The sequence below is a fragment of the Crocodylus porosus genome, unplaced genomic scaffold, assembly GCF_001723895.1.
Source record: "Crocodylus porosus isolate Cpor-Errol unplaced genomic scaffold, CroPor_comp1, whole genome shotgun sequence".
Lineage (NCBI taxonomy): Eukaryota > Metazoa > Chordata > Crocodylia > Crocodylidae > Crocodylus > Crocodylus porosus.
The window spans coordinates 79893619-79906033 of NW_017728947.1; the positions used below are offsets into that span (position 1 = coordinate 79893619).

Below are 12415 nucleotides of genomic sequence, written 5' to 3' on the forward strand. Positions count from 1 at the left end.
ATCAGGAGGCGCTACTTCACTGTCAGGGCAGCTAGGATCTGGAACCAACTTCCAAGTGGTGCTGGCTCCTACCCTGGGGGTCTTCAAAAGGAAGCTAGATGAACACCTGACTGGGGTCATTTGACCCCAGCATCTTTTCCTGTCCATGGCAGGAGGTCAGACTTGATCACCTGCTCAGGTCTCTTCTGACCCTACCAATTATGAAACTAAGTGGTTGAATTTAAGGGACCATGGGATCTATTCCCTCCATGGACTGTAGGGACAGATCCAGGATAAGAAAGGAAAGTGTGGGAAAAACAGACTGTACTAAACAAGGGATCAGTAATGTAAGCTTGCAGGTTCATTCTATATGCTGGGGACATGCAAGAGGGATCATGTTTCCTTATGTACAGTCCCTTCTTCAGTCCCTCCTCAGGGCAGTAATTAAATGTCACAATCTAGTCCTAAATTTGAAAGGGAAGTATTAACTTAGTTCCTTTTCAAGTGATAGGAATGTAATACTTTTAGAAGTTTAATATTCTTTCCTATACTGCAGCCTAAATCTTTGTTTTATTAAAATGCAATTTTGCAGGATATCAGTAAATACATCTATTATATAAAAGGGTTCCTTCAGGTATTATAGTAGGGAGAAAGGAAGGACATGAAAAAATAGTCTAGGTTTTGGTCTGAGAAAGTGCCTATATTATATGAGCAGCATATGGCTTCTTTTAAATAGAAGTTTCAATAAACTATCTGAGACAGAGAGTGGTGAATGTGCAGCAAAAGTGCATGTATAGGGCCTGGTTTAAATTGCGGGCCTAGCTTGATAATATCATGGCGTGATTGTGGCAGTGGCCTCCATTTTTGTGCTCAGATCATGGCGTGCCCCCACACCCCTGACTGGCTTCAGGGTCACCAAGTCACCCCGAGCCTGCACTTCTCCAGGCTGAAGAGTCCCATGGCTCTCAGCCTCTCATCATAGGGTCTGTTCTCCTGTCCTCTGATCACGCGCATGGGTCTTCTCTGGACTCTCTCAAGCTTCTCTACATTCTTCTTGAATTGTGGAGCCCAGAATTGGATGCAGTACTCCAGCTGCGGCCTAATCAAGGCCAAGTACAATGGGAGGATGACATCCTGAGGTTTACTTGAGAAACATCTGTGGATGCAAGCCAGAGTTTTGCTTGCTTTACCAGCTGTAACATCACATTGGTGGATCATATTCATCTTGTGGTGAATCACGACCCCCAGGTCTCCTTTGGCCATGTAGCACTGCCAAACCTGTAAGCATGCTGTGGGGTTTTTTTCCCCCAAGGTACAGTACCTTGCATTTGTCGGTATTGAATGTCATAAAGTTTGCATCTGCCCACTTTTTGAGCCTATTCAAGTCAGCCTGGATCACCAGCCTATCCTCAAGTGTGGATAATCTACCCCAAAGTTTAGTGTCATCTGCAAACTTGGCCAGTCCACTTCTGACACCAGTATCCACATTACTGACAAAGATATTAGAGAGAACAGGTCCAAGGATGGAGCCTTGGGGGACACCACTGGTCACAGAACGCCATGATGATTCACTTCTGCCAACCACCGCTCCCTGGGTCCAGCCTTGGATCCAATTCCACACCCATTGGACTGTGATGTAGCCAAAGCCACAGTTGGCCAATTTTTCCAAGAGGAGATCATGGGACACCAGATCAAAGTCTTTTTTAAAGTCCAGATATATGATGTCAATCTTTTCTCCATTGTCCTGGTCATAGAAGGAGATGAGATTGGTCAGGAAAGACCTACCTGCAATAAACCCATGCTGGCTGTCCCTCAGGATGTTGTCATCAGCCAGCTTGTTAAGAATGATCTCTTTGATATTTTTCTCTCTGCTATGTCCTGGATGCAGGCCCGCAGGAGGCAGAACACCTCCTGGGCTAAGGGGTCAGGGCAGCAGATTGTTCCCTCAGGAGGGAGCCTCCCACAATGACCACTCTGCATGTGATCTTAGGGAGAGCAGGGATGGTAGCTGTGAGTGGTCCTCCTTTGCCTGCAGGAGCTAGCAGCTCAGCAGGCTCTACTGGGGCTGCAAGAGGTTCATACCTGTTGCAAAGCTCCAGAGGGGAGGGGACGCTGGCGCAGCAGGCCTTAGGGCCATTGACCACCTTGGTCCAACCCCCTGGCTGGAGAGTGTGGCAAATCCTTGAGTCCTCCCTTGTCCTGGAAGGTGACCTTGGTCTACCCTCGGCCTTCTCTGGAGGTAAAGGGCCTGGCAGTAGGAGTCAATCTCCTGCTCGCCATCCCTGATGGCATGTAGTCTCTGGACTGCAGTCTGGAGCTTCTCTATCTGACACCTCAGAGACTCCAAAGTGAAGGAGACCTCACAAGGGAAGGTGGCCACGCTCCCAGTCCCAAGTGCCTGGAACTGTGCCTGGCAGCCCCTGCAGCTGAGAGCCAATGGCTCCGTCTGTGTGCAACCCAAAGCCATGGGTTCTGTGTGGGTGGAGACCTCAGCAGTGCTAGAGGGGGAGGTCTCAGACTCTGATGAGATCCTCAGGGTGTGGCATGTAGCCATTGGTGTTGTACCAGCGGTAGTCCAGCTACTGCTATGACTACCTTCTCTTGGGGCTCACTAGCAGGGCCTCGGGGTCTGGGTCCTGCTGGGGGCCCCTGGGAGTCCCTGGGGTCAAATGGGGCCCAACGGGCTTCTGGCCATACATCTCATGCCAGAGCCAGGACAAACCGCAACTTTAGTTTAAACTACAATTCACAGACCTAAAAAATCATTTATCTGAAACTTGGGAAATCATGTATACACCAGAAGAACACATATACTAAGGGTCTGAACTGCAGCCATTTTGTGAGTGTTTGAAATTGGGTGTTTCCTAACCTACTCAGGCTATGGTACCAATACATAATATTCCAAAGACCTTAGAAAAGGTCCATAAAAGAACCTGAATGCCACAAAACTAAGCATTGCAATGCTTAACTTCTAGATGTCTGGAAGTTTGCAACTCAGTGGATGTACGTGCTGCTCTTAAAAAAGTAATTCTGAAATTAAGCTTTCCAATATTCATAAGATTATTGATGATTCGCTTTGCACACAAGGGAATCCTGGAAGCTGAAGTGACACGATAATAACCCAGCACTTGAGTTTGATGCGTTGAAAGCTCCTGGCTCACATGATGAGTTGTTTTCCCCCTCAGGATGGAGAGCTATGGTAAGGGGCAAAGGCAAATGGCAAAAGCCTGCTGCCAATAGGATGACTTCTCCAAAGCCTGTAGAACTAAGACTGGTGAACTTCGAAGCTGTTGCGCACACTGCAGGGTTCCGACAGGGAAGAGGAAGATGATGATGAAAAACAGCTTTGATGGATCATACTTTTCAACAGTGCTTGCCTATTTGTTGCATTCAGGAGTTCATATCACACCTGTTTATACTGTTTGCTCTGTTAGAGCCAAGCACTACTTGGTCATTGCAAGGCTCTTTACCACCAGCTCCAGTCAAATTAAAAGTCTTCTCTGCTAGCTCCCTAGTTACTGCAATGTTCTCTTTCTTGGACCCTCAGTCTTTTTCTTTAGTTCATCTGTCTTTATCCTTTTGTTGCCTCAGAATGCTTCAGAAGGAGCTACATTACTGAGCTACCCTTCCATTTTTTGTATAGGCCTCTAAAAGCTCTATAAATAGCTCCTCTTCAGTTCTATTTTTCTACTCCCAAGTAGATATCTGGCAGTGGTGAGTCCTTCAAGTTCTGCATATTGCAGACACTGCAATAAAAAAGTAAAGAGGTGGTTATCATTCAGTTTTCTTTGTAGCAAAGATAACAAATATTTCTTATCTCATAATTTTGGGATGTACTTTCTCTAGTGTATCTTTCCAGACTTGAGAAACCTGAAAATAATAGGTCCTTTTGCAGCTTTCCTTTTGGATGCTGTATTGATGGTCTGCTGTATCTCATTTCATGTGAAGGCTGCATGGGACCAAGTGTCTAATTAAACAGTATAGCTGGGCTATGGCCACATGAGAGGTTCTGATAGGATCTGCTTAGTAACTGTATTTGAGCTTGTAGAGGTGGTCCCAACATTGGTGGTCCTGTCCCTGATTCACATGATGAAACAAGAATGAAATTTAATATTTGCACTATGCACCACTGTTCAGGTGAAGTTACACTTTACACTCAGACCATATTAAATCTGTGGAATATTATGGTGTTAGAATGTGTTCTGAGCAGTTGGTACTCTAAGGGTCAATACCCTAATACCATTTCTTGCCTGCACAGCTCTGACTTGCCACTAGAGGGCTTGTAGGCAGGAATGTAGCTATGAGCCAGGACACTGGGGCTGTATTCATGCTCTGGGTGGGGGTGGAGGGGCTGAAAGCAGTGCATCCTGGGAAGCTGGAGGATTTCATATTGTTTATTTTATATCTGTAGAGCAGACTAAAATTACCCTAACACAAGCTAGTTAGCACAGCCCAGAGTTTAACCCTCACTTGAAGTGGCATAACTCTGAGATGCGAAGAAGACACTTTACATGAGTTAATGAGCTTTAACATGAAGAAGCTCGCATTAAGTTCTCTTAGTATGGTCCAAGTATAACATGCAACTTACTCAACCTTACTCAATACTTAGTAGAACAGTACCTCTTGACATTCTGGGCACTTTTAACACAAGCTCTGCAGGTATGGGGGGTGGTGCTTTAATTAGAATGGCTCCGAGAGGCGCTCTAATTAAAGTGCCTCTATGTCTCCTGTATAAACACTCCCACACTTAAAAATGGTGGTGGGGGCACTTGAACTAAAGCTCATTTGATAAGCTTTAGTTCAAGTGCCCCCACCACCATTTTTAAGCATGGGGACACTGATACATGAGACACAGGAGGTTGCTTAACACAGGAGTTGAGTAATTAACTGAGTCTGCTCCAACACATGTTGGAGCAGCCTTGGCACTCATGTGTAGGCACTGTCTGTGTCTGAAAAAGCAGAGCCATGTACTTGAGAACCAGTTTAAAAAAACCCCCAAAAACCCTCTTTTGCAGTTTTACATACACACTAGAGCACTTTACATATTTAAAAGTCCAGTTTATGCCCTCAGGGAAAGTGGTACAAGTTGTGGCATTAATGTTGTTTTTCAATGAGTTTTAGGCATTTAGGCGGTAACATTATTTGTGTTTTGTGATTTCCGTCTTGCAGGATGCTGTCTGCTTTTACTTTGAATAATACTACACTATATAGCTTGTAGCAAACCAAAACTACACTGAGAAGAAAGGCTCTTTTAACTGGTGAAACTTGAAATTTATCTTGGTATAAAACTTGCTAAGATTTTAGTGAAAAACACTTTGATGAATTTTTTACTGATAAAACTTACACTAATTTTCTGAATTCATTCCCTGCGTGATGAAAATGTAGAATAGACTTTGTAATAAAGCCATAAATAGATCAGTTCTCAAACACATTTCTATGGCAAGGGATTCGTAGGATCTCAGCACAAGTATAGCATGGGGAGGGACAGAAAGCTCAGTACTAGGATGAAGGCACTCAGCTAAGAAGCAGAATGCAGCAAGGTCATAGTACTGGACATACAGTACTGGAAAGTGTGTCAGTCAGGAGGACAGGTGAAGGTGCCAGGAAAAGAAAGGGGCTTTGGGGGACATGGTAGAGATATTTTGCCTTGCAGCCATTGCCATTTTGCATATGTGAAGGGAAGCAGTTTCTCAGAAACAATGCCTACTCATATTCAACCAAGATGGAGAAGTTTAGCACCAGGGAAAAAATGCCAGCTGTTAATTTCAGTTTATAATGAATCTGATCTTATAATGTTTAATTTCACTTATAATGAAGACAAATAGAAGGATACTTACTGGCATATCCTCAGCAATACTGCTAGGAGCCTGAGTGTTCTCAGGGGCGGAAGGATGAGTGGGAACAGGGATGCAGGCCAGGTGCCCAGGTCCATTTGTGTGGGTTGTCAGTTGGTATCCTGCAAAGCAAAAAGCTACTGGCTTTCTGGCACATTCTCTTGGAAAGAGTTGACAGTCTTATGTTCCTCAGCATTCTCTGGCTTGTTGACCAGATCTGAGAAAAAGCACAGGGTTTCCACCCGTGTCCCATGTTAAAGTCTTCTCAAATTCTTCATGGAATTATTGCTAGACATGCTGTTTTTATTTTTAATATACTTGTAAATCATTTTCAAATCCTTTATCTTAATGCAGCACTTTGTGCCATCCAACTTGTGGCCTGCATAGCCATTGCCATTATGATGATATACAACTTCAAGTTTCTATGCCTGGACACCAGGATTTATTGCATCTTCACCTCTTCCCATAGGCAAGAAGACCCAAGATTCAGCATGTGTCCAGCTGGAACACCAGAGAGCAGGCCAGAGGTGTGCTGAGTGCAACCACCAAGAAAAACAAAGGCTGTGCACTAGCTTTTGAAGAGGGAGGTGACTGTTGGTCACCATGACTCCACAGCGCTAGAAGCCCCAGAGAAGTAGAGGGTGGCCATTCAGCATGGGCATAAAGCAGTGTGAAAAGACAGCTGGAGAACCAACAAAATTATTTAGTATGCAAATGTATCCATGCAAACATTATTAAGATGTAACATTACTCGTGAAACAGTCAAGAGTGAAGTCTCTGAAAAAAATCACCAAGGCCACTGACATAAAGAACTGTGTCATGAAGATGCAAATCTTTTAAATTGATGCAACTGCGTCACCCATATAGACAAGTCTTCATCCATACTGAGTTGCAGTGATGCCTAACCAATGAGAAGTTATCGGATGGGCAGGCCAAGACTTTTGTTTGGACAGAAGAAGAAAAGTAGAGCTGTGAACTGTATAATAGGTGGGCCTGAGTGATTTTTGCTTTTTAACTGATTACATCTGTTTCCACCCTACTGCTTTTTACATCTCAATCTCTACTAGTATTTCATCCTCGCTATCTAAAAAGACTAGGTTATCCTCAAAAAAAATTTGCAGTAAGAAATGAAAAGTCACTCATTTAGCTTTTCTACGATAGCCTTACCTTCATTTATTCCACCTTTTACTGACTGCTGACTTACAGCTTTTTCATGATTATCCTGCTGCTGACATAAATACAAGAGAGCTATTCATTATGTATATTCCCAGCTATTTTGGAACATAGGAATAGGAAGAGGCTTTTTGGACTATTTAGTCTTCAAATGTCATTTAAGCCCTTTTACTTCTTTATAGCTTGTTGATGCCTTCAGTATCTTGTTACCAGGATCAATTCTCTATTTTCTGTAGGGCACCTATGTTGTTCAAATAACATCTTCAACCTGACCATTTAGGCACAATGGTTTGTTGCCTGCTTTCCTGTTTCCTTTCAGCTCAGAAGAATGCCCACTTTTGGTGACAGTTATGGTATGCTTACATACTACTCCAATGATGGGCCTAAGCATAAAATGTTTGAGCTTCAAAGTCTATTTTAAATTACTTCAGTGCTGGATGACACACTTGGTTCTGTACATCTAGTAAAGGTTTACTATAGTGGAGCCAACTACACCTGGCACACCTCAATGTTTCATTTGTTTCATAGGAAACAGCCGCCAGAACATGCACACAAGCAGTAGTAACACTGAGATTTATAAAGCTAGCCGAGCTGAAAACTAAAGAATTAAGTATGAAATTTTTATTGAAAGCCACAGGAAAAAGAAATATTCCAAACAGGTGAAGCAGCCCAATGAAATAAAGTAAAAACAAAAAATCACCTCTCAAACACATTGATGCTCTGTGTCTCTTCAGTCCACATGCATATATACATATAATTTTCTTCCAAAATGTTAGATCTTTCAGCTAAATGTGATGGGTACGTTACTTCAGGAGGTAAGTAGTTTTGTAAGTACACATAAAATAAGTAACTTTCCCAAGTATTTGAATTTCCATTATTGTAGAAAAGTGCTTAGATCTATTTTCTTCTGGATCTGCATTACTGTATCAATGTACCTACTCCCAAACATAGGATAAGCAGAACAACCTCAGCACAGTTTAGCTTAAAGTGTAAACACTCTCTATCCTGAAAGACTAAGATTTGTTAGCTGAAGAACACAAGAGTACTTGTCTACAGCATGATGTTTAGAACAAAAACACTCAACTAGACTGCTAGCTACCTAAGTATCCTCTACTATACAATTTTGGCTAACAGACAGCAACCCAGTAGTGTGGTCTTGTGAGGTGAGTCAGTGAGCACGCCTACATGAGATGCTTACCATGTATTAGCCTAATAATACTGCGCAGTGGTGTGTCACGGCAAAAACCATGCTAATAGCTTACTGCGCAGTGTTATTAGGGTAATGAGCAGTAAGCGTCACTAAATAACCATGCACTGGGGTTACTCCACAGTAACTCTAGATACTGTGCATTTAGTTAGTACTTAATTAAGGAAGTACAAACTAAATGTGCAGTATCTATGGAGCAGTAATGAACATGCTGACATGCCCAGTAACGGTGTGTGAAGCAGGCAATATTCGATTTGGATTCGGCCCAATTCGGGGGACAGCAATACAATTTGCTGATTTGAATCACTGTCCTGATTCGATTCAGATGAATCTGAATATTTGATTTTGATTCAGAGAATCAGAAATTTGGCCATAGACATAGCTTTATATGTTTTTTCTACATATGTGGCTCATGAATGCTGACATGGTGGGGTGGATGGAGAGTCCCACAGGAGCTTGGGGGGGGAGTCCTCCCAGCAGCAGACCCAGAAGTGCACCGGAAGTACTTTCGGTCCACTTCTGGGTCTGCCACCAAGTGTGCGGGTCACCCCGCCCCTCCCCCTGTGTACTCCCAGCTTGGCAATTGGCCACAGGGGGACACTGGGTGCCCTCAGACCCAGGAGGCACCAGCTGCTGAGCCAGGGGGTAGGGGTGTCCCCCGCACACTCCACGGCAGACCCAGAAATGGACTGGAAGAACTTCTGTTCCACTTCCGGGTCTGCCACCGAGCGCATGGGGAGCCCGCCCTGCTCCCGTGGGACACACCATCTGCCCCACCATCTGAGCCTTCATGAGCCATGCCTGGTACCTCGAGGTATGTAGAAAAAACATATAAAGCTGTGTCTATGGCTGAATTGTCTAATCTCTCCAAATGAAATTGGATGCGTCCAATTCAACTTGGAGAGATTAATGGGTCTCCTGATTCGATTTGGATTCAGAGATTTGGCCACCGAGTCAGGCCAAATTTCCTCCAAATCAAATCAGCGACCAAAGCTTTGCACAGCCCTAACGCCCACGATGTTTGCATGTGCTTCCATAACTAGATTTAAGGGGTAGACTGCTTGTGGACATCATTTATGCTACAAAAATAGTTCAGATTGTGAAGGTTAACAACAGAAAAAAAGGGATACCTCTATCTAATTAGTTAATATACCTGCAGAGCTCCCATCTCTTCCTCTCTTCTGAGAGTCTTCTCCAGGAGTTCTGTTAGAATAAATAAATAATGCATTTAAAGCAATGAGAAATGAGTTACTTCTTACTAAATTCAGCTTCAAATGTTAGCCCCTGATAGAAGAAGCCTGAGATAACACTATCAGGTTCTTGTATGCAATGTCACAAATATATGCCTTGTGAACTGATGAAATGTTTCAATAATATGAACGCTGCCAACCATGGCTGCTTGAGTGATTAAAAGCTAGCTACTTGATCCCACAAGAAGACAGCTTGATTCAGGAAGCCACAGAATGGGCTATTGTTCAATTCACAGATAAAGAGCTACATTCAAATTAACTTCCTGCTAATTTTAATGACTTGTATTAGAAATGAGCAGAGATCCTTTAAAAAAAACTGATTAAAAAGAAAACAAGATTATTCAGTTTTATCCTGGACACAATCTCTGGAAAATAAAGAGGCTCGTTAACAAATAAAACACATACGGCATCTTTACACATGATCTGGGGTGAGGGGAGGGCAGCATTTTAATTACAGAGGCTCTTGGGTGCCACTCTAATTAAAATACCAATAGCATCTCATGTATTCAGCGTCATGTCTTCAACATTTGCTCCAGCAGACTTGATTAATTGAGTCTGCTTCAACACATTCCAACTAGTATGCATTGGAACAGGGTTGGGCACATGTATAGGTGCCTGCAATCTTTACTGCAGTCATCACCTCTCTTCAGGAGGGAGAGGAGCAACATTTGAACCTAAAAATGATCAAAATGGTCCCTGAAAGAAGAACACACTTGAAGAGAACTCACTCTGCTTTATTCACCATAGCACTCACAGACTATGTGTTAGTTTGTACTTGACTATTCCAGTTCTGTACAGCATTTAAACTCCTCTTTGGTTTTATTAATATACTATGGAGATTCCAATTAAACTTAGAATAAAAATTCTATGATATTCAGAATTCTGTCTGGGAAAACTTGAGGTGTGAACTCAAAATTATGAGGTGAAATAAGAATGGCTTTTGAAGTGTGTACTGACATTATGGGAGGTTAAGAGGAGGTTAGATCAATCTAAGGCCACTCAATATCAGGTATGCTGGCGTGCGGGGGAGGTTGGGGACCTCAGGGGGGGCAAGCAGACTCCAGGGCTAGGGACAGACACTCAAAAAGCCTGAGCCTGAATCCATTCAATCTTTGCAGATTAGTCTAACCTGGCTAAGCTAAATCAGTTTTGTAACCAGACAGACATCCCAGAAATGCAGGCACATGCCTGAAGTTGCTCAGGCTAGAAGCCGGGGGGCACTAGAGCAGCCCTCCCTTCCTTCCACAGCACGAAGCAGAGTGGGGCATGGCCAGGCTCCCGCAGGACACTGTGATTAATGCAGCAGGGAATTGATAACAGTCTTTATCTCCCAATTAAGAAAACAACAGAGGGACATTACCAGCTACTTGTTGATTTTGCCTGTTGATTCAGCACGGTGTGTAGTCTGCTAGCTAATACACAGGCACCTTCTCAATAAGGCAAAGGGGAGAGGGGAATTCCTGCTTAGCAGGGAGTGGTGAGGGGAAGGTAGGGGAGCTGCAGCAAGGTAGCAGAGGAGAGGGGCCAGCCCTGCTGTGGAGCAGAGAGCCCTGCTCAGCCTAGACAGCATGCTGGGGGTGTCTGGTTTATCTTAAATCAGCAAGGGGTCTGGGACAGACATTGAATAAGCCAGTTTGAGCCAAATCAATTAGGTCTGATGCTACATTCAGCCAGGTTTACCTCAGACTGGTTTCAGCCATTCTCAGCTGGTTTATCTGTGTTGAACATCTGTTCTGTTACAGGTTTAAACCAGCTTCTGATCACTTAACCTGGCTGATGTGTAATGTCTGTCCCTAGCCCAGGGAGGATCAGGGGGCAGGTGGGGTCTGTGGTGGGGAATGCGGGGAAGGGGAGAGTGGGCAGACAGTCTGCAGTGGCGATTGGGGGGGGAGGGGGTCATTCGGATCTGAGAAGCTCATGGGGGATTCTCTTGCCCACCTCCTGGAACCAGAGGGTATTTTTACCTCTTCCCACCAGTGAATCTACACTCCCATCCCACCTGCTTCTCCCCCCACCCCTACTTATGTCAATCAGCTCCTAGCACTGGCAAACACCAGCAAAACCGGCACCAGCAGCACCTTGTGGGATGAGGGGTTTGGAAGGATTAGGGGCAGCTGGCTAGTCTGCCAGGGGATGGAGGGCTAAATATAGCCCAGAGCCAGGGAGGAAAGTAGGGAAAGCACAATTCTGGGGTTGGAGCTAGCAGCTGAGATTTCCCAGCCCAGGGGCTGTGCTCGGAAATCTACAGAAGTTCAGGACAGTTAGACTGGTCTAAAACGGCCAACCTGATCATAGTCAGATTACCTCGGAAGTAGGGTTTACTTAGATCAGGTTGGCCATTTTCAGACTTATCTAACCTTCCTAGAACTTCTGTATAGTTCATGCCTAGAATGACCTAACTAGGGATCTAAGTGTAAAGTCCATACCTGGGTGAACTAAGGTAGTTTGGGTGGCCATTTTTAATGTGATCTAACCTCCCCCTAGCCTCTGAATACACCCTTGAAATCTTTTTTTTCTGTTTTAGCTGTAAAAAAAATTCAGCTGCAAGGGCTCTTGAAATAAGCCAAAGATGGCCTTTAAATCAAGATTGAGTCAATATTTTGGCACCAAAGAAAAACGTTAACTTGGAACATCTTATGTTGCACTGATAGCTTTATGGGTAAGTGGGACTGGAGCATCAAGTTGAAGAATCCCTTCCGGCTACCTATCTGTCAAATAAGGACGAATGATTAGCAGATGTGCAAAATACTCATGTAGACTTAATGGGAACCAGAGACCACATAGCATTAACAGTTCAATGGTCAACAAGAAACCAAACTTATCCACAATAAATTATTAAATATTCATCCTGTATATAAATATTTTTCTTTTTTACCTTTATCTGCTACAGTTATTTTTCATGTGTCAGTTTTTTTCACTCATGCCACAAATTTTACCATCAGACACAATAGCAACTCCTGATTTTCCCTTTT

General features: G+C 43.7%; 1 protein-coding gene across 1 annotated transcript in view; it reads right to left on the reverse strand.

Moving 5' to 3' along the window:
• The window catches only part of LOC109320858 (centrosomal protein of 128 kDa-like), a 76767-nt gene extending 67357 nt beyond the window's left edge, over positions 1 to 9410 (reverse strand). The window contains exon 1 of the mRNA XM_019551138.1: positions 9347 to 9410. Coding sequence (XP_019406683.1) covers positions 9347 to 9361 — 15 coding nt within the window. The 5' untranslated portion in view covers positions 9362 to 9410. The remainder of the gene's footprint in view (positions 1 to 9346) is intronic.
• Positions 9411 to 12415: the final 3005 nt, after the last annotated feature.